This window comes from Microdochium trichocladiopsis, assembly GCF_020744255.1.
Source record: "Microdochium trichocladiopsis strain MPI-CAGE-CH-0230 chromosome Unknown B0I36scaffold_4, whole genome shotgun sequence".
NCBI lineage: Eukaryota > Fungi > Ascomycota > Sordariomycetes > Xylariales > Microdochiaceae > Microdochium > Microdochium trichocladiopsis.
Window position 1 is genome coordinate 687,060 of NW_025763547.1, and position 21,785 is coordinate 708,844.

Here is a 21,785-nt window from a genome sequence, read left to right on the forward strand (position 1 = left end):
GTGTTGTCAGCACATGTCGTCTTGTTATGCAGTGCCTGAAGCGCTGGATGTCCCTGCATGGCGAAGCGAGCCCTGGCGAGACATGGCATGTCAGCAAAGTGTGAATCAAGTTCTTCACGAATGGATTGATCTGATGTCTCAAAGTCATTATCCAGCATCACAGTGCGCTACCCGTCTTGCTACATTAGTAAGGCCCATTGCGCAGGGGAATGTGTTTTTTTCTTCTCTTCTGGCACCAGGAAAATGCACATGCAGTCTAGCACAGTACTGTTTCCTTTTGCCGACTGGTATTTGCCTTCTGACTGCACGTGCATGCAACCTCGCAGGGTGGGACCAGGGAGCCGACTGGGGGGCTTCATCGGCAACCTCCAGAGTCCCTGGTAGTGCTGGTGCCAGCACGCCAGCAATTAACGTAGTTGTGGTGGGTTTGGCGAAGGGCAAGAGACAAGCCAACTACCGTGGTAGGGCGAAATGATAACCAAAGCACACCCTGGGTCAACCGCCATGTGGACAGCCCAGCCTGGTCGTCTGCCAAGCAAGCTAGACCTGCAACCCTGGCCCCGAGTTGTGGAGTCAGCATCAACAAGTCATGCACCGTGCTGCTGCCAGCAGCCATTCAGTTGTAGGCAATTTTGCGTGGCATGTCGATCGTTGCGTACACAAGGCGAGCATTGCGATCCGTGGCCGCGAGCATGGGCTCATTCTGCAGCGTGCGACTGTGCGATCCACCAGTAGGCGCCACACCATGGCAGTCGGCGTGAGAGTGAACGAGCCGTTGCCCACGGACGGACAAGTCAGGCACTCGCACGCCGCTTGCCTTGGCAACGAAAGTCGATGGATAGCACAGTGGCTTATTGCCCAGATCGTCAGTCAAAGCAAACGGTGCCCAGTCTGAAGCGTGTCGACGAGCCCTGAGAGGACACAGCGAGGTCCTGGCAGCTGTCCTGCTCTCTCAGAGGCTCGCCAGGTAGGGATCCGGCGACGTCGTACGACATGATGCGGCGTGGCGTGACACAGCAAGCTGCGAACCGATGCAATGAATTGTGCAGCCCCAAGGAGATATCACGCCAGAGGTTGATGCTGGGGTTGGTGAAGGGCGGGCAAGGCGGGTGGGCGGGCGCACTTCAAAAGACCCTCGTCATGTGTCGCTGTCCCCCACACCCCTCAGTCAGTTCCTTGTCGCTCCAGAGAGCGCTAGGCGGGAAGCAGTAAAGACTCATCTGATCGCCTGTCGGCATTTCGATAGGCTTGCTCAGGGGGCGACGGCCTCGGCGCCTGTGCTTGGCTGCGCGCAGCAGTGTCTTTGGAGATGGCGTGGTACAGTAGAGTATGTGGTGGTCGTGAGTACGTTAGCGTAGTGAGGGTGACGGAGGACAGGCCGCGGGACTGTGCTAGGAGCCAGCAATGAGCCTTTACCAGTCAGTGACTTCCATTGCTTGCCTCCATTGGCCGCAAGCCACGAGCACGCGCGATGCTACCATGGCAATGATTGCCCATCTGGCCAGCACCAGCCCGACCCGACCTGCGCCCTGGGCGTTGTGCCGCACGCCAAAGCGGGATGGCTCACTTGGCGAGCGCGCCTTACCCGCCCGCCCCTCGCTCCATCAACCATCAACGACAGCGTGAGTGGTTGCTCAGCACCCGGTTGACGGTTGACTGGACCGGCCATGCACCGGCCGGCCGTCTGCCGGCGGAGGGCAGGATCGACCGCGCCGTGTCGGGCTGCCCCTCAATGTCAATCCTTCCGTTCCGTCACTGCTGATCGGTCGCTTATGCACTGTTCATCTGTGATAAGCGTAAATGGTTATTCCCGCGAGACGAAAAGCGGCTGCTGAAACGTGACGGCTGCCGGCATGCCCAGCAGGCGATTTGCTCTCCGCCAGAATTACTGCTGCACAATGCCTGCACCTGCAGCTCCCATGGCGGGCGGCATCACCCATCAGCCCATCACACGTCCCAGCCGGCCCAGGTGCACCGAACCGCAACACCCCGGCTCGTCCTTGTCGCCAGCCATGTCCATCCGTGGCTGGCCGCTCGTCTTGATTGCTGCGGCAAAACCTGACGCAACGTGGGAGGGCAAGAAATGTTCCGAAGCATGTCGACAACGAAAGCCCCCGAGTCCAAATGCCAAAACACAACCCAGCAGCTGGATTTTGCTATCAGTTTCAGTATCTCAATGCGTTGCTGCAGGCTTTGCTGCTTCAGGGTCACGGGTGCTCATCCCGCGTGGGCTGCCCACATGAGCACCTTCCACATCACGCGCTCCATGCCAGGATTTGCTCGACGAGTGGCAGGTCAAAATCAAAGTCCGCCTCCCTCCCAATTGCCGGCCATTCTTCATTGGCTGCAACCCACCAATCTGCAGTGCCCATGCCGTTGGCGTCGTTGCATCGACTGCAAGCCTAGGCCACACACACACCATCTGGTCAAGTTCAATGGCCAACTGCCGAGACTGCGACCAGTCACGCGGCGCCAAGACCGCCATCGGTTCTGCAAACGGTCGTAGCCCTAGGGCTTGTCTTTGGAGTTTGCGGGCTGGTGATTGGAGGCACGTCTTTAACTTGATGCTAATTAGTACAACTCACTTTGGTAGGTCAGTGCCGACTCCTACGGTACTGTGCAGTTGTCGTAGGTGAGTTTCTTACGTGATGGTGCAAGGCTCGTATAGGTCCCTGACGCACAAAAATGAGGCCACGTTCGGTAGCGTACAGGTAGTATGACTTTTAGAAATCAGAGCTCGTCACCATGTCTGACCAAGAGAGAGTTTAAATTCTCCTGGAAGCCTCCAAGAAAGGGCCACGGAAGTGACTGCGAAAGAGTGCATCATGGTTTTGCAGTTGACCACGCCGAGACTGATAGCGTAATGGTGCATCTAAATCCTCATCAATGGGATGCAGTCACATGCGTGACGAAATTGCAGCAGGCAGGCAACTAATTGCATTTCCCCTCATTACGACGAACAGCCTAGTGGACAATGTGGTCTTGCCTTACTTCTTCGGCTTTGAGAACTGCCCCTTCGATAATACGCAGCCCGTAGAGCATCAATGCCAGATCAGCACAAATACAGTATCCTCGTAGTGTTCGTCAAGACCAAGACAATATTTCTCACTCTGGACTTCACTTGACAATTGAAATTCCGCGATATCTCTCTATTCTAATAAGAGATACGTTCTCGGGTTGAGCCAAACGAAATCACAAGCGTTTTGGGCGAGTTTCACATTTGGCATCAAAGCCACATCCTTTGAGATTTGACCTCAGACCTGACTTTAAGATCAGGGCCACTGGACGAACAGCGCCCACTCTATGGCTTGCGACGGGGCAGACACTACAATGTTTGGTTCATGGGGACATTTGGTAGTGTCAGACATTATTGATAATCACTGTACGATTTTTGAAGACATAATGATTCACTTTGCTGAATTTCTGCAACTTGCGCGTGTGTATCTTTGGAGAAGCTGACACGCGATGGGAACCATGAGCGTAGGCGCCGCTTGGTACGGAGAAGACACGGCGTGTATTTTGAGTGCAGCCTAAAGGCACGGTTTATTACACGATAGATTCGTAGCACCTCCAAACCCCTAGGACAAGTGGGTTGCGCGTACTGTAAATAATGATGATCTTTGGAGGAATGGGGTGGAACAAACGGTCCTTCCCATGGTCAAAGTCTTCGCTGGAAACGCATTTGTCCTCCCCGACGCACGTCGGATGCTCTCAGACACAACGATATCTTTACATGGCAGTCAGCAAACGCTCCCGAATGCAAGCATAGCTTCGTTATCTTTTCACACCCAGACGACGAAGAGCTGAGAATAGAATGAGAGTCCTGACGAGAGGGCCGAACGACTGCTGACGATGACCACTTCGAGGTTCCTCAGTACCCGTTTGGTGCTGAGCAAGACTTAGAGCGGCCGTGACTAGTCATCTCCTCTGGGCAACAACTCAGCGTGCAAAGAGAAGTGTGACATCGTTTTCACTATGAGAGGAATAGGTTCATTTATGATGCAGCTCCGTTGTGGGTATGCATTTCAAGAAAGTCAATTTATGCCAAACTCGTAGCTGATAGTAAGAAGACCTCTGTAACTCCTTACGGCGTACAGCTATTTTTGGACATCTTTCTGGCACTTTGAACAAACATTTTGTTTTGTTTTATAATCATTCTAAGCTTCTCTGAAGATATCTTGCATGGTATACTCATGGGTCTGAATATGGCCATTTGATACACTAAATCAGGACTTGCCCCTGGAGACATGACTTGTCCTTCGCTCAGCTGTTGAAGGTTGTCCGTATCTGGATCTTCACGGGGGTTTTCCTGGGTCGACTTTGAAGCTGTCCCAATCGTCATGTCCAGGGTTTTGCCAATTGCCGTGCGTCGCGGAAGTACGGCCCTTTAATCCCTCAAATATTCTGCTGCAAGACCGTTCGCAAACAGGAAAAGAAAGGGGAGGAGAAGACAAAAAGCCCATACAGCTGCTGTCTATGATGACTTTTGTACCCTGTCACCTTTCCACTCCCTCATGAGATGCTGACTCATACGCGCGCGCAGTGCACCTCTCTCCACCATGCACAACTTTCACCGACGAACACCATGTCATCGGCAGACCTATGACTTTGTCCGCGGAACTTCCGCGCTGACTTCACCAAAACTTCACCACGAACCCTTTTCTCACTCCTGTTTCTCCCGGTGGGGTTTCCCCGAAACTGGCCGTCATGGCCCGACTTTTACTCTTTACCAATGAAGTGACTCTGCCAAGCGGATTGAGGCTGGGGTGCGGCGCGCGTGTTTTCGTGAAAGAGCGAAGCGTCAGCGAGTTCTGCAGTTGAGTCTGGACATTCCGTGTGTTCCGTGTGTTCCGTGTATATCCTTACTAGCCAGGTTTGACAGCGCGTGCCATGTATATATAGGGGTCGTTTCCCGGGCCTTTGCTCCTAGGCGTGGTTCATGTGTTCTCTCTTCTATGTATAACCGCTCACACTTGGTTTCTCGAAACACTTCCTCCTCGCCCATTAAAGAAACTCAACGTCGACGTAGACACATAACGAAGACCTCTACCTCGGCCAACATTGAAGCCAGTAGACCCCTAACACGACCAGTTCAACAATTATAGAACCAGGAGACTCATAAACAATGACCTCGAAGCCATCGATAGTCTTCGTGCCTGGTGCTTGGCACGCGCCTCACTACTGGGACAAGGTCATCGCTTACCTGACCCAGCAAGGCTACAGTTGCTCGACCGTCACATTGCCATCGACCCTCGAAAACCCTGACTCAGGTTTACTCGAAGACATTACTGCAGCGCGCGCAGTCATTACCAAAGAGACGGCAAAGGGACAAGATGTGGTCGTTGTGGCCCATTCGTACGGTGGCGCTGTTGGGGCTAGCGCCATCAAGGGTCTTTCAAAGACACCAGACCTTCACTCCGACGATGGCGATTCCAGGCCCAGAACCAGCAGCGCTACAAACGTGGAGAAGAATGCTACCACGCAGGGCCACGTCGTGAGCTTCGTGCTCGTCGCCAGCGGCCTTGTGAGGACGGGGCTCAGTTTTATCGGTCACGTACCTGGCGGTACGCCTCCACCACAGTGGCGCGTCAACCTCGAGACTGGATTTGCCGAAATCACCCTCGACGCCGAGGGGATTCGCGAGTTCTTCTACCACGACCTCTCAGAAGACGAGGGCAGGTTCTGGGTCTCGCAGCTGAAACCACATGCATTGAGGTCAGTGACCGAGGGCGGCGAGCACATGTATTCGGGCTGGAAGGATGTGCCCTGCTGGATGCTTGTCTGTACCGAGGACAGGGCAATGCCGATGGAGCTACTGCGGATGATGGTCAAGAACGGCCAGGACGAAGGGGCGGCGATCACGCTCCGCGAGGCTTCCAGCAGCCACTCACCTATGCTCAGCATTCCAGACGTTGTATCTGGGCTGATTGTGGAGGCAGCCCAAGAGGCGCGGTCTTCATCATGATAAGTCTTATGGCATTTCATGGTGGCTATCTGGCCTGACAGCAGCTCGTTGATGACGCGTGCTCGGGGTCTTACGTCTTCACCTCATGATCGTGGCTTATATTGGACGGGTTCGCTTGTTTGAAAGAACACTTGTTCTCCACTACAATTATCAATGATATTAGATTACAGCTATAAGCAATGACGTCGATGTTAGCATATTTACTCTCGCTCACGGTGAGACTTCTCCAGACGAGAGAAAACTGTATTACCCGTGCCTAGGCACGATCAGGATGTCTTTCGGGTGCTTGCAGAGCCCGCTGGTCGATCTCCCGTATCACTGACGGACAACGCACAACTGCTTGTTTCAGCTTGGCCCACCCTAGTACGTCCCGACTGGCCCAGAGGCGACAAGCAGCAGGCAGGACGAAAACATCAGGTCAAGTCGCTCGCCAACAGCAACAACGCAGATCGCACGGGGATGCATAAGGATTGCACGTCGTGGTCTAATCAACTGGACCGGCCTGCAGTGCCTGACAAGGCCCTGGCCCATGCAGCAGACCCGAGATTCGAGGACCCGCAGTGTTTCCAAGCTGCCAAGCTTGAATTGAGCGCAGGCCGGGACACGGTCAAAGTCATTGGCAAAATGCAGCATGACTGTATGAGTATGTGTTGGGTGCAAAGCCGGGCCGGAGTTCAGGAGCGTGGGAGGTGGGAACAGGGATTGGGCGGAATTCCGCGGGCAGTGGGGCTGACGAATCCCGCCGGCTTACACGCATCCTGAGGCAGGCGCGACCTGTGCCCCAAGCCAGCCAGTCGCATCTCCTGCCACCCTTTGGGCGAGACGGAGCAAGTTCACTTTGCAACTCCACGAAAGGCACTTCTGACGGAATCATGTGCTGGGCTTCCGGATCCCTGAGCTAAGTCTGAGGGAGCTGCGGCGGAACTGTGAAACACTCCAATTTCAGAAACACCGCCCCTAAGTCGTACAGGCTGCCCATCACCTACTCAGCTCCGAATGGATGCCGCCCAACACCAGCGAGAGCGGGATCCCGCTGGGTCGAGTCGACAGTCCGCGCCCTACGGCCACGCCTGTGCCGGCTGTGTCCGGGCCAAGTGCAAGTGCGTAGTTCGCAGCCACGGCGGCACGGACCCGCGCTGTGAGCGCTGCTGCCGCTTAGACAGGGAATGCGTGCCCTCTCCCAATGTCCGCAGCCAGGCTGGCAAACGCAATCACGAGGCCGGAAAGCGGCGGGCCGTCAAGAGCAACGCGAATGCTGGCGGCATCAGTGGTCGCCACGGTAACTTGAGTTCCCCCGCAGAAGATCGCATAGACCGTACAACCCAGCTTGAACAGAAGCTCGACAGTCTCATGGACATGCTTGCCTCTCAGTGTCAGCAAAGGCTGTCACCGGCGGCTACGGCTGGGGCATTCACTCCACCCTTGAGCGTCCTTACTCGGGCTCCTGATGATGTCCAAGGACAAGTCCCGATCTCGACTTCGAGTTCTGTGCAACAGTCTCAGGACGCTGGTTACCTTTCCCAGTTCCGAAGTTTCTTTCTCCAGGCCTGCCCATTCATCTACCTTGCGCCTGAGACGACGTAAGTTTACCTCCAACGACATGCTTGTGCCAAGATTTCCCCGGTCTCAAAGCTGCTGACTGGAATGGCATGGTAGTGTGGCCGAATTGCAACAAAAGCGGCCGTTCTTGTGGCTGAACATAAAATCCGTCTGCTGCAAGTCTACGCGCGAGCAAATTGCCCTTGATCATGAGATACGTGCCATTCTTGCACAGAAGATCATCGTCGAAATGGAGAGAAACCTAGATCTCCTGCAAGGCTTGCTTGTGTTTCTCACATGGACAGTTAGGAGATTCAGGGATAAGCCGTTTCTTTGCGTTTACTCGGGCATCGCGGCCTCGATGGTGTCAGATCTTCGACTGGACAGGCTCATGCATGAGCCCGTGAATCGAGAAACAAATTCATCCCACGCATTTGCGCAGCCATTTCATGTACGCCCGCAGCTGCCTCATTTGGAGAGAACGAACGAGGAGCGGCGCACCGTCCTCGGGTGTTACATTCATTGTGCAAGGTAAGTCTGCTACCTACCATGCGTCATTCTGCCTCAAACAGTCCTGTTGATGGGGAAAGAGCCTAGTCTCCATCTATTTCTGAGATCGCCACCCATGAGATGGACATCTCACATGGACGAGTGCCTGCAACATCTTGCGGACAAACCGGAGGTCCCGGCCGACGCGGTGCTCGTCACGATCGTCAAACTCAACAGGGTTCTGGAAAACCTGGTTCCTGCAACCGCATGGCGCTTCGACCTCGAGGAGCCAGATCAATCAGAACTGCCTTCTCCCATGCTCTATGTCCGGTCCATGATTTCAAATCTTAAGGCAATACGCGACGAGTCTCGGGCCAAAACACCTGGAAACAGTAGGTCGACATAGTTTGAACTGGAAGTCCATAGTGGCATGAGTCCTGACCTGCTTGTAGGGTATCTACAAGCCTATCTCGCCCACGCAGAAGTCCTTGTCAACGACCTGCCCCTGCACAGCATATTCGCACCCCGTTCTCGTGGCACAAAGATGGACATGGACAGAATCTCCTGCCTCCACGCATGCCTCCAAGGGATGAGAAGCTTCTTTGACTCGATGTTCACATTAACGCCTGAGGAGTTCTTCGGCAGCCCTTCGTTCTTGGGTATTGGTTACACCCGTGTTCTCCACATTCTATACCGCCTGTCGTGTACAGAAGACCCCTCATGGGACAGAAGTATGATTAGGGAGACTATTGATGTCATCAAAGAGCTCGAGGCAGGCGCGGACCTGTTTGCCGCCATTCCTGCAGCACTTGGCCTCGAGCTGGTTGAGAACGATACTTTTTCGAGGACTGCACCAATGCTTCGCGCATGTAGCTTGCTGTGGCAGCGTAACCTGATGGCGGCTGAGGGTAACGGGGACCTATGCTCTGCCCATAGAACCCTTCACCGTACTCAGCAACGATGGAGCCCAGCTGAGCATGCTGGTGGCCAGACTTGCAGTACAAGCGACAGCACTAGTCGGCGGGATGTTGAGGTAGACATTACCCCCGTGGTTGGCCCAGAACAACCCATCTCAAACCAGTCGCTCCATGATGATACCATGTTCGCGGATCTTCTAAACGAAGACTGGCAGATGGATTCATCAATGATGTGGTTCTTCAACGGGTTCCCAACCTGAGCGTTCGTGTAGCTAGACGTGGGCACGTATGTGCAAGTCTGAGGACGCATCCTCAGTAGCAATCACAATGATTGAGAACGACTTCAGTGCATACTATCTTGCCCCGGTGGAAGACAGCAGTGTGCGGCCACTTCATAAGAAAATGCTGCGCCCGCTGTGAGACAACTGGACTCTACATCACATTACTTGGGGGCGGAAATGTGGCCAGTGCGGAATTCCGCTCGTCGGATTCAAAACCATCCGAAAGACGACCTCCACCGGCGAAGGATGTACCAAGAGTTTAGCCATTTCAGTAAAGGGGGTTTTCATTTCCATTCAACAAGTGAACTCCGTCCCGAGACACAAGTGTCGTGCGTGTGGCGGCCCAGCAGACCGGCGAGGGGCGGAATGGCACGATTGGTGGAGGTACGGGATTGGCGGACATACGGGTTTCCACTTACACCACGGCGCTGTCCTCGAACTTCGAGAGGATTGGAAGGCGTAGTCTATTTATTCTTTTAGAGAAAGGGGAGGAGAAGCTGTCGCACGAATCTGAGATACCGTCCGCATGGTTCAATCTCGTCCTACGATCGGACACAGCTTGCGATACCACACCTGATTCCGCGCCCCGGAATACTCGGTGCTTCCTGGCCGTCCAATCCAGCCGCTTGTGATCCCTGAAACGCCTGCACTCGACAAAGAAAGTACCACAAGGCTACGTCGCCTATAAACCCAATGGCCACAGCCGCAGACGGCCTCGAGGCCCCTGACGCCAAGGTCTTTCCTGCGATGCTGCTGACGACATCGCCACCACAGCCGCAGCCGCCAGCAATGTTTGGAAAGGGAGCACACAGCAACAACGACAATAGCGCAGATGGAGCAGCCAAGAACAACAAGAGCGACACCTGCGGCGAGTTCATGCGCCTGGAGGATGGTTCTGATCCCGAGACGGACACCTCTAGGGAGCTGGGCCCGCCTGAATTTACCCACGAGTTCTTACACGGATTGCGACTCCTCCTTGTTACTGGCGGGCTGACGTTGGTTATGTTCCTGGGCATGATGGACATCTCGATCATCGCCACGGTTAGTGGTCGCGCCGCCGTCCAGACCGCACGCAGCATCCACGACGGCTAACACCGGAGATAGGCAATTCCGCAAATAACCAGTGACTTTCACAGGCTGGAACATGTCGGCTGGTACATTGGCGTATACTCGCTGTGCAGGTCAGTGAGGCGTCATGGGATTGACGACAATCGCAGTGCTAACTCAATTGTACAGCGCTGCTCTCCAGCCACTGTCGGGCAAGGTCTTTACATATTTCAGTACCAAGGTCGGTAGTTATCGAGATACAAACATGGCGAGGCCTCAGGTGCTGATACGAACGGATCTCACAGTGGTCTTTTTTGAGCTTCTTCTTCATCTTCGAAGTCGGGTCGTGCATAAGTGGTGCAGCAGTCTCCTCAGAAATGTTGATTGGTGGCCGAGCGATTGCTGGTCTCGGCTACTCAGGAGTTACCAATGGAGCACTGACAATCATTGCGTCCGCCATTGCGCCCCCTAAAAGACCTTGTATGTTTTTCCCCCGGGATGGAGTTGGCCGACTGTTGCTGGCGAGACTGACAATTATTGTTCCCAGTGCACACTGCGATAGCCATGGGAAGTGAGTACGGGCTGGCGAGGAGTACCGAGAGGGAAGTGCGCTAACCGGACACTGACAGTCTCTCAAATTGGCATGATATTGGGACCGATCCTCGGAGGAGTGTTTACCGAGTTTGTATCATGGAGATGGTGTAAGTCACCCTGATTGAAAGACGAGTCCAGTTCAAAGAACTAACATGGGCGATGACGGAACTAGGTTTCTACATCAACCTACCTCTGGGCGCATTCACAGCCGTATGCCTCGTCTTTATCGACATCCCCGACCAGGTCCGGAAGGAACCAGTATCATTCGAACTTGTCCGCCGGCTTCTGCCACGATTCGATCTGGTTGGATTCGCCCTGTTTGCGCCTGCTGCCGTCATGGGGTTGCTTGCTCTGCAATTCGGGGCTAGCACGTATGGCTGGAGTTCGCCCGTCGTCATTGGATTGTTTTGCGGCTGTGCAGGCGCTGCGGCACTGTTTGTAGCTTGGGAACATCGCATGAAGGATGATGCCATGATGCCATTCGACGTAATCCGCAGAACGGCCGTTTGGTCATGCTCAATCAACTTCTCTGGGATCATGTCGCTGGCAGTTGTGGCAGGCAACTACATGCCCATATATTTCCAGTCAGTTCGCGGTCTGAGTCCTGCGATGAGTGGCGTTTATATGCTCGTCAGCACCGCGTCCAATATCTTGTTCATCTTGATTTCCGGCGCGTTGAGTGAGTCAACATCTCTTTCCATATACATCACGAAGCATCTTGGTTTTTTTGCTAATGTAGGCGTCAAGTGACGAGGTTCCGCTACCCAATGCCCTGGTCAATGGCCTCAGGAGCTCTCGGTGCCGTGGCCTGCGGACTCATGTCGACCTGGGCGCCCGGATCAACATTGGCCGCGGTTTTTGGATACCAAGTCCTCAACGGGGCACGTGGTTTAGGGATGCAGGTGGTGAGTTGAACAATGGCCTCAAGCTTAAAGCTCATGTACTCGAACCATTACTGACCAGAAGAAAACTCCTATCTTTTGAGCAGCCGATCCTGGTTGTACAACACGTGCTGCCAGCGGGCAAGATCGCGGTGGGCAACAGCCTGATGGTGTTCTTCTCCAACTCGGCGACGGCGGTCATGGTGACGATTGGCAATGTCATCTTCCAGGAGAGTCTCGTGGCCGAGCTCGCGGCCCGCGCGCCCTCGGTGAGTCCGGCTGCCGCCATCGCGGCCGGAGGCAGTGCAGAGGCGGTGCGCGCGCTGGCCATTGCCAGTGGGGCGGATGTCGAGAGCTTGCTGCTTGCGTATTCTCTGAGCGTCAACAGGGTGTTTTACCTGCTGGCCGGGATATGCGTGGTGGTGTTTGTGTCGGCGTTTGGGATTGGTTGGGTTGACTTGGGGCACAAGGACAAGAAGGACGAAGAGAAGGTGTAGATAGGTACTTACGCGTACTTGAGTACTTCTGGAGGAGGCGTTGTTGCAGAATCCCGACGCAAGTAGCTCACTACTGCCTCAGTATGTGGTGCGTGCCCAGCTGCGTGCAGACCTGACAGGGCCCAATCCAGCTCACCATGATACCTAATGCTGAGCACACAAGCATCACAGCCATGTGAACAAGCCTGATCTGCCCAGCACGGGGGTTTGATGTGAGCAAACCAGGAACCAGGCAAGGCCATGATTCAAGAATGCCTGGAGATGGAGCCAACAAGGCTGCCTGGAACCCCCTGTCAGAACGCCCTGTGACGTCGCAGTGCAGCGCTGTCAAGCCCCCTGCCCAGTGTTTGTTTAGCGGCCGCCCATTGCTCCCCTGCGCGTCAGGGCATGGCTGGCGCGTGAATCCTCGTCGACTCAACCCACCACCATGTCACAGGTGACGGTGACGGTGCTGGTGCCGGTTCTGCCGGCACAGCCAACCCTCGCCGGTCTCCAGAATAGTTTCTCCATAACACTTCAGCGTGAGGCTGTCCGTCCCAGGAAGCAATGGACCCGTCAGGCATTCCTTGCTGCAGATAGCATCGACCAGGCACTCGTCCCAGCTCACCCTCTTGCACGGCCACTCACCGCTCTTGGCGCCTAACCTCAACCACATCACCGCGCTTCTTCGCGCCGCCAGGCTCGCGGACCGGACCAGGCTTCAACAATGCCCTTCATTCCAAACACACCAGAATCGCTGCTCGGTCGGTCAGACTCCAAGAACCCAGAGACCACATGCCGCGGCATCACAGGAAGCGGCCGGCCATGTCGGAGGCCCCTCGCGTCTTCCACAGCCTCGTCACCAGCCGTTTCGCCAGGCCATGGCAGAGGCAAAGGGCGGCCGTCGCAGCTGCGTGTCGACGATCCCAGCAACCCGGATCTCTACTGCTGGCAGCATCGTGACCAGGCAAGCTCGTCCGCAAAATCCAGCCCGGGACCGAGGTTGTCTCAGACACCGATCCTGGAGAGCAGAGCCAGCCTAGACACGCTCATGGACCGTCTCGGCATCGTGGAGGCCCAGCAGAAGCAGAACAAGAAGGCCAAGGGCAGGAGGCCAGACGGTACTCCTACCAGGCCACAGGCCACATCGACGGCCGGAACACCAGTAATGGGCTACGGCGCCAGCAGTCCCAGTGCCAGACCACCGCCACCATCACGAAAGACGAAAAAGAAGCAGTCGACCTTCTGCTGCTGCTTCTCGTTCCCGGTCTTCGAGGAGGAACCCCCAGTTCGGCCCAAACCGATTCCACTCCAATCGGCACCTGCCAAGCTGCCCGCAGGTCGTCGGACTTCTGGGCAGCACCTCGCACCACCTTCCGGGCGCCCTAGCATGGCCTCCTCTTCAAGACGGAGATCGTCAGCTCAGTCGGCAATGTCCCAGACCTCGCAGTATCTCTCCTTGATCCCGCCGTCGGCCACGCCGCAGACGGCATCGCAGCTGATGGCCGAGCTCGCGAAGCCCGTGTCGCAGCAGGACGAGGCAGGCTACATCTACATCTTCTGGCTGACCCCGGAATCGCAGCCCTCGACGCCGCCCGCCGAGGCGGCCAAGTCGCTGCTGAGCCCGCCGGCGACGCGCGAGGCCGGGAAGCGGAGGGCGAGCGACGTGCTCGACGCCTTTGCCGCCAACGCGAGCAAGGGGTATTCTGCCGCTGCTGCCGCAAAGGGGGGCGGCAGCAACAACAACAAAAACAAGACGATCCTGCTCAAGATCGGCCGGGCGTCAAACGTGCAGCGCCGGCTGAACGAGTGGACCAGGCAGTGCGGCTACAACCTCTCCCTTATCCGCTACTACCCGTACATACCGACCAACCGGCCCTCCACGCCGCGCAAGGTCCCGCACAGCCACAAGGTCGAGCGCCTGGTGCACATCGAGCTTGCGGGGGCCGGGTTGCGCGTGGGCGACCGCGAGAACTGCGACGCGTGCGGCAAGGCGCATCGCGAGTGGTTCGAGGTCGAGGCCTCGCGGCAGAGTATCATGACGGTGGACGAGAATGTGCGGCGGTGGGCGGACTGGGATGAGATGAATGAGTAGCGCGTAGGGTGTGTGTGTGTGTGTGTGTGTGTGTGTGTTGCGCGTGTGTATCGCATTCCTCCACCCACCAAGGGCAACCCGGGGCTGGTTACGTTTGGGACTTCTGATGGTTGCGCCCTGTTTTGACGATGAAGAACGACGATCAAATGACTTGATGAATATCACGACTGATTTTCTGCATGTGTCCTAAGAGCGTGGTTAGAGTTGCTCAGTACAAAGCGCATATTTTAGCAGGAAATAAAAGCAACATACGTCAAACATGAGTGAGTCACCGAGTCTTATTAATTGGTGCAAGATTTTCACGCATGAAATAGTCCGAAGCAACTGCTATAGAGACCTTGAATCGATCCGCCGCCTTCTTCTTCGTCAATAAGCGATCCCAGCTCCGCTTACTTTACCACTACTCACTCGCCTTGCTGAAGCCCCTAGATATGCGAGGTGCTTTCTTACGAATATATACGTATACATATATATACATATCTGCGCTGCACGCCTTGTTTCACGTTGCATTTTCCCTGGGCACTGAAAGGACGGCTTAAGTTAGGCCCTCAATGCTGGTCACCCGCTGGGCTTCCTGATAATTTTCTGAGCCCAACAAACCATCGTTGAAGCAGGGAAGCTTGACTGGTGCGACGCTTGAAAAACGGGTGCATGTTAATCACGACGTGGCTCGTGACGTCACGGCTCAGAACACTTCTAGATAACGAGATCTTCCCTGGTAGAGCCAGGGCCAGGATAAAGACTTCCGGGATGTAGAGAAGGGAAGAAGGGGGGAGGGGGGTGTTCATAATTGATCTAACTGTTAGCATCCAAAGGTCTTCTGACAGACATAATGTAATTTCATAAGTGTGCTTCGATATATGTCCACGCGCTGCACGCAGCCACAGACCCGGACCGAAGGCAGGGCATATCTCGTAGTGTACCCTGCCATCGACAGCAGCTGCCGGAGTCGGGCTGCGTGAGATGGGGGTTCCGGCTCGGGTCCAGGACGGGGAGCCGGGGACGACGGCGCTCTACCCCAGATTCCCCGGATCCTGAACACAGAGCACAAGTCACAGACAGCCATGGGAAGCTAGTTCGGGATGTCGAATTTTCCTGCTGCTCGGAGTACGCGACGAGCTAAAGGAGTGCAACGCATTGGCGGCTAATGGGGAGAGTGTGTGGTGGGTTAGCGTAGCCGTAGCCAGCCGAGCCGAGCCGAGCCACACACACACATAGATGCGCGGGACTGAAGCCATCGGGACAAGACTGCAGACGAGTCGGCTATGCAACGAGCATTAATACAGCTCTGGACCGTACCAATAGACGATTTGTCTTGCCTTGTCATGTGGCTGTAGCGTGGAAACGCGTGGAATATGCTTTTGCCTCTTCGGAGTTTGTAGTAAACGTTGTATCTCGTGCCTAGGCGAGACAACTACACCAATAGAACACACCTTACCACCAACTGCCAAATGGATTCGATGGGCGTAGCTGGAGGCCATACCGACTCATACCAGGCCTTGATGACACGTTCTTGGGGAGGCATGGCAGCCATGTCAAAGCATTCAGCGGATTGTGTGTAGAGATAATGCTTGTGGCGGTGTAGTCGTCCTTTATGACCGAAGAAGTCGTGCAGCGTTCACAAATTGTTAATGCAAGGTGCACAGATACAGGGACGGTTCCAAAGCTGGAGATCGACCCGATGATCACTTCCAGCAGCACGGAACACGACCATCCCTCCTCCCTCGATTCCGATATCCTTGCAGCCGCCAGATACAGCTGAATTGGGATCGGCCCAGCCAGGCACCGACAGAGAATGCCTGATCTCCATCTGGTCTGGTCCGGGCTACCGGCGTCATGAGGCACGCACAGGCAGCTTGGCTTGGCTTGGCTCATTACCACGGGGTAGCCTATTATCCTGCCTGCACTTGCTGCGTGCCCGGCTGGCCCTTGCATCCTTGCACGCTCCCAGAGCCACTAATACCGGTATTGTTCCGGATGGCGGCAAGGGTGGATGGATGGATAGGACCTGTCCGCCCCCGGCGCAAGGGCGAGGCGGTGTAATCTTATCAGATCATCTTGCTCACCACCGTGACTTGTCGGCCCGTGTCTCAGTCATTATATTACGCAAGCCGTGGATCGATATTTGCAGCACGGGGACCCCGAGCACGAGAATGGAGCCCGAATTTCGACGAGGGTGGTCTCTCTCGTCTGGTCCGATGGACAGACCAGCCAGGCCCGGGGACCGGTCAATGCACACAAGAAGAGTCCTGCATGGGGGGGGGCATTTTGCTTTGTTGAGTTCGGGCTTGGCGAAACCGTACGGTATCATGGTTCCGGCGGTGTGTGGGTTCGTGCGTGTGTTCTCACACGTGCGCTTTAACGGAAAAGTTTGCAAGCAAAATGATCAAGGATCCTTCTTGGGCTTTGTTTCTTCCGGCATTGCATCCCAACCCACAGACAGGGGGTGTGGTGTCACTGCAGGCTTCTGGCGAGTCTGCAGAGACGCCGATTTTGCCCTGCCACTCCTGACGTGGGGATTAATATCCCTATTGGGGATCGGGGGCTAGCTGATCAAAGTCCAGCAGAAAGGTCGCCAGCCTGCTCCCAAGTCTGTTGAGTCTGTTGGGCTGGCTGAGCTCAAGAGGCAAATCGACGCAAATGGGCTAGGTTGCGACACACCTTCGAGTCACTCGTCCTTGGCGGGGCCCGGGGTCTCATCTCGTTTTGTTTTATCAGATCATCAGGAACCCGAGCGAAACACTCGAGCCACATAATCTTATCTGATCCGTCTTTTGCGTGGTGGCAGGTGAGACAAGGGAGAGAGACAGGGGTAGTTTGGTCCCCGGAGTTGTGGAGCGGCAGAGTGCGCATGTGTAAGGTGCGTGCCCTTCGCCGAAACCGGCCACTTAACTTCATAGCCCACCCTCCTCCACTCTCGTCTTGTGCGACAACAGTGCACGCTGCCGGCTGTCGGGAGTCACGATTAGAGCTGGCATGATTGAACCCAACATGACGCCGCAGGGCCCGGCTCCTGGACACGATGGGTGCCTTTCGGATGGACAAGACACGAGCGTGTTGTCGGGGAGAGGGGAACATCAATTGGCCGCCCACAGTGGAGGGCAGTGGAGACTGGACGCGGGTGCTTGGTCCTGGTCTCATGTGACGAGAAGCTGCTGCGTGCAACCATGTCTGGACGACAATCGCCGCAAAAGAGAGACAGGCCTTGAGCCGTGGTGGTTCAGCCCCGTGCGAATTGATCCTCCCGGGGTAAGTTTCATGCTGTCTCTGGGAGAGGTTCTGGGGCGGCTGATCTGATCATGGTGTGTACAGTAATGCCAAAATTTTGAGTCTAGGAGGATGGCGGAGCGCCATTGGCCGGCCTTTGCCTGGGGCCGGAGGTTGCCGCGCAAGCGTGTTCTTCGCAGGGCCTGGCGGAGGCAATCGCCCACTGGAAATGGCTTGGACATGGGCAGATGCAACGATGCATCGGGCCACACTCACTTTGTGCTCTCGCGGTGTGCTGCGCCGTGCTCATGATTGTCTACGTAGTGTACCTACTTTAAGTACCTTGCAGAGGACGTGCGAGATTGGGATTGTGCACGCAATGGCTGCAAGCACGCAATGGCCGTCCTTACTGTGCAGCAGTCACGGCGGCGAGGGGCGAGGAAAGAGCCGGCAGTGGGCGCTGTCGGGAGGGGATCGGAAGAGGTCTTCCCCCTGATCTGATAAGCGATGGATGAGATGATGATGGAATGTGCCGGCCCCACCCGGGGTGCTGAAGTCATCATTTGCCAATCCAAGGCCTGCCCATCACTCAGCAGAGCCACTGCCCATTACCAGCCCATGACAGTCCCTCTGCAAGGACTGCTTCTGCCCATTTCCAGACAGGCTCAAAAGCCATCCATCGCTGAGAGTCTGATTATCCACTGGCCAGTCAGCAGGCAGACAGACAGAGACAGCCGGCTCCACTGTCGCCAGCCAGGGCAGCAGAGAGAGAGAGTTTGCCTCCGCACCCACGCATATTGACGCAACAGAAGCACCGCTCGGCACCGCCCCCCCCCTATCCTATCCACACAGCCAGCCAGCCCAGTGGAAGCCCAGGCCTGGCCCTGCCCCAACCGAGTCCAACTTCCGGCCCTCGGCAGCCAGCCGCCCACCCACCCACCAACCCGCCCCTGCGGCTTCCGACTTTTCGGCCTGCTCTGCCCTGCACCGCCGGCCTGTGTCCCACGACGTCAAAACCACCCTGCTCGCCCTCTTGTTTTTCCCTAGAGCCCATTGTCCAACCATTTCCACAGGCACACTTCCACACAACGCAGCAAGACTTGCAGGGTCACCAACAAATAAATCAACTTACCCCGTCATCGTCCATCTATCCACGCTCTCGCCTGCAACGCTCCCACCTCACCCACGTCGTCTTGCCCTCGGGCAGCACCACCACCACCCACCATGCCGTCTCAGATCTCACAGCTGCTGGCCGAGTCCGTGGCCGACTGCGTGCCCGAAGAGCCCACCAACTCCTCTGTCGCCCCTTCCCTCACCTACTCGGAAGACTCAGAGGATCAGGACGAGCTCGCACACCCCATTCCCCTCCCCAAGAGGCGGAGGGCCTCGACGCGCCTCATTGCCCAGAGCGTTGCCGACATCCAGCGCATCACTGGCGAGTCTACACAGCAGATTGTCAACCGCTGCTGCGGCGGCGGCTGCTGCTTCAAGCTCGGCAAGCGCACCGAGGGCCTCGAGTACGAGGAGGTGCCCCAGCCTGACAACGACGCCTTCCGCTCCCTCGGTCTCAAGTTCTTCGAGATCCCCACCACCCTCACCGGCATCCCCGACATGCCCGAACAGACTGCCTTTTTCCAGCCCGTCAAGAGCTCCGCCAAGAACATCACTAGCCCCCCGTCCCCGACCGACTCCGGAGTCGAGATCGACGCCGACACGAGCCTCGAGCAACAGGCCAAGAAGCTGCAGCTCGAAGACCTCGACACCACGATACAGCCTCCGTCATTCGTCCAGCCCCACCCGCCCTACAATGTCTTCCCTGCAAAGCTGCACAACACGCGCGAGCTGACCAGGGACGGCGCCGAGAAGCGGACCTTCCACTTTGATCTTGATGTCACAGACTACCCCGAGGAGAGTGGCATGGACTTCAAGGTGGGCGGTGCCATTGGCGTCTCCGCGCCCAACGATGCCGAGGCCGTCGAGGAGATCCTTGACCTGCTCATGGTGCCCCGCTTCCTCCGCGACAAGCCGGTCCTTCTGCGGACGACCAAGGGTCGTTGGCCCACGGTCTGGGGCGACGACCAGGCCAGAGAGCTTGTGACCACACGGAGGGATCTCCTGACGTGGTGCTGCGACATCCAGTCGTACCCTCCGACCAAGCCTCTCCTGCGCATCCTTGCCGAGTATGCCCAGGATGAGAACGAACGCAAGCTGCTCATGTTCCTGTGTGCTGCGGAGGGCCAGGGTGTCTTCTGCGACTTCCGCACAGGCCCTCACATCTCGCTCTCCCAGATCCTGAATGCCTTCCCCTCCGCCAAGCCGCCCATGGACGTGCTGCTCTCGAGCCTGCAGCAGCTGATGCCCCGATTCTACTCGCTGTCCAACGACCCCCACGAGTCGTACGAGATGCGCGACGGCAAGCAGCACCGCCTCATCGAGATCGCCGTCACCGTCCACGAGACGTCAGACTGGAAGACGGGCACCCGTAAAGGCGTTGGCTCTGGCTTCTTCCAGCGCCAGTCGCTCAAGTTCCTCGACCAGGTGGCTGCCGGCAAGACGCCGCAGCTCTACATCCCCATGTTCAAGGGCCTCATGGCCAACCCGCTCGCCAAGCAGTTCGTTTCCGACGGCCCCATGCTGCTGATTGGCGCTGGCGTGGGCATCGCGCCCTTCCGCGGCTTCGTGCAGCGCCGCCTCAAGAACGCCAACTGCGCCAACAAGGTCTGGGTGCTGCAGGGCATCCGCGACTCGCTCGTCGACGAGCTGTACAGCGGCGAGTGGGGTGTCCACGAGGATGAGGTGAAGCGCGTCATCCAGAGTCGCAAGGGCGAGAGCAGATATGTGCAGGACGAGGTCGTACACCAGGCTGACCTCGTCTGGTACATCATCAACTCTGTCGACGGCCGCGTGTTTGTCTGCGGCAGCAGCAAAGGAATGGGCGAGGGCGTCGAGGAGGCCCTGATCAAGGTCGCCATGGACAAGGGCAACCTCGAGCACGACGAGGCCCGGCGGTACTGGGACCTCAAGAAGGACGCAGGGCAGTACATTGCCGAGACGTGGTAGTAGTCGACCACACCTGCTTTCCTGGGGCGAAAAAGAAAACCGACACTTACATTGTACATATTGAGTTTCTCCCGACTTTTTCTTCCTTTCTGTCAGTCATCTGGATGGACATGAGAAGAGAAAAGCAAAAGGGGAAACTGGGACACACCCTCCAAAAGGCGTTTTTAGACGAGGGAGTTTCAGGACAGGCGGGGTTTTGTTTTTACTGATCATGGCTTGGGGCGTTTTTTGTTTTTGCATTTCCTGGGATTTTCTTTTCTAGAAGAGGCCGCAAACCATTGGGTTTTGGGGCTTTGTGTCGGATGTGGTATGAACTGGGGGGGGGGGGGTTTAGCTGCAAAACGACAGCAGTGGAAGCCATCAATCTTTGGTGATATGGGAGATAGGGCAAGAAAATGCAGACGATGAAGATACACACATGTCTGCTCCGCTCCTTGTGCCTCGAGTGTCCATGATTGCGACAAGGGAGTGACCATGAATTTATGATGGAAGTGTCCGTGAATGTGTAACACGGTGCTCGATCGTGATCTAAGCTGTGTGTCCGCGGGGGGGGGGGGGGATGATGGGGGTTCTGGTTTAGCACTGGATGAAGAGTGAGAACATACATTACATATTTGCGAGTATGGCGATGACGGATGTGAGGCTTTTGGTAGAGAGAGAGAGAGAGAGAGACAGACAGATGTCCCCAAAGTCCGTGTGCTTACATCTTTTGGGGGGCAGGATTCGGGTTTGGACGTGGAGAGCAGGCGGCCCAGCCAAGCAGACGGAGGAGAAAGCAAGGCAGGAGGCAGAAGGCAGGAGAAGAAGAAGGAGAAGAAGAAGAAGGAGGAGAAGGTGAGGAACATGAGCATAGCAGCAGGTCTGCGTGTGTGTTTTGTGATGGTTGCCTGACCTGACCCAGAGTGAGCTTTGGGGGTGGTAGGCGGCGGCGGGCGGCTGGGGACGGACTCGGCGGTGGGGCCCACCCGGGGAATTCGGACTCGGGGATCGGGGATAGTGGTTGTTTGTTGTGGTGGTGGTGGTTGCTGTTGTGGTTGCTGTTGTGGTTGTTGGGGGCGGCCACCTCGGGGGCAAGGCAATAGCAGTAGTAGTTTACCTCTCTACAAGTGCACAAATTGAGCTCGTACGCAAATGATCAGGCTTATTTGTACCGCACACACATGGACACCAATCCGATCAGCCAGGCTGTGATATCCCGACCATTAACTCCGGGTGTGTGTGCCCAAGTTGGAGG

The 21,785-nt window shown here is 56.3% G+C and overlaps 6 protein-coding genes across 6 annotated transcripts; all 6 read left to right on the forward strand.

Moving 5' to 3' along the window:
• On the forward strand, window positions 1-788 carry B0I36DRAFT_319982 (uncharacterized protein). The gene has a single exon (XM_046153488.1). The coding sequence runs from the start codon at window positions 14-16 to the stop codon at window positions 473-475; it is 462 nt and encodes a 153-aa protein (XP_046013593.1). The 5' UTR covers window positions 1-13; the 3' UTR covers window positions 476-788.
• A 4,337-nt stretch (window positions 789-5,125) lies between these two features.
• Window positions 5,126-5,965, forward strand: B0I36DRAFT_373380 (prolyl aminopeptidase-like protein; the record flags this gene model as incomplete). The annotated part of the gene is made up of 1 exon (XM_046160190.1): window positions 5,126-5,965. The coding sequence occupies one exon, from the start codon at window positions 5,126-5,128 to the stop codon at window positions 5,963-5,965; it is 840 nt and encodes a 279-aa protein (XP_046013594.1).
• An 826-nt stretch (window positions 5,966-6,791) lies between these two features.
• Window positions 6,792-9,269, forward strand: B0I36DRAFT_100348 (uncharacterized protein). The gene is made up of 4 exons (XM_046147699.1): window positions 6,792-7,545; window positions 7,622-8,035; window positions 8,102-8,385; window positions 8,446-9,269. The coding sequence occupies exons 1-4, from the start codon at window positions 6,962-6,964 to the stop codon at window positions 9,168-9,170; spliced, it is 2,007 nt and encodes a 668-aa protein (XP_046013595.1). The 5' UTR covers window positions 6,792-6,961; the 3' UTR covers window positions 9,171-9,269.
• Window positions 9,270-10,067: 798 nt separating this feature from the next.
• B0I36DRAFT_241327 (major facilitator superfamily-domain-containing protein) lies at window positions 10,068-12,210 on the forward strand (the record flags this gene model as incomplete). Its single annotated transcript, XM_046149835.1, has 8 exons — window positions 10,068-10,232; window positions 10,296-10,372; window positions 10,428-10,479; window positions 10,544-10,741; window positions 10,846-10,939; window positions 11,005-11,511; window positions 11,580-11,734; window positions 11,818-12,210. The coding sequence occupies 8 exons, from the start codon at window positions 10,068-10,070 to the stop codon at window positions 12,208-12,210; spliced, it is 1,641 nt and encodes a 546-aa protein (XP_046013596.1).
• Window positions 12,211-12,633: 423 nt separating this feature from the next.
• On the forward strand, window positions 12,634-14,539 carry B0I36DRAFT_320000 (meiotically up-regulated gene 113-domain-containing protein). Its single transcript, XM_046153490.1, has one exon. The coding sequence runs from the start codon at window positions 12,917-12,919 to the stop codon at window positions 14,282-14,284; it is 1,368 nt and encodes a 455-aa protein (XP_046013597.1). The 5' UTR covers window positions 12,634-12,916; the 3' UTR covers window positions 14,285-14,539.
• A 3,913-nt stretch (window positions 14,540-18,452) lies between these two features.
• Window positions 18,453-21,035, forward strand: B0I36DRAFT_320003 (FAD binding domain-containing protein). Its single transcript, XM_046153491.1, has one exon. It carries the CDS (start codon window positions 18,716-18,718, stop codon window positions 20,549-20,551), a length of 1,836 nt encoding a protein of 611 aa, XP_046013598.1. The 5' UTR covers window positions 18,453-18,715; the 3' UTR covers window positions 20,552-21,035.
• The last annotated feature ends 750 nt before the right edge of the window (window positions 21,036-21,785 follow it).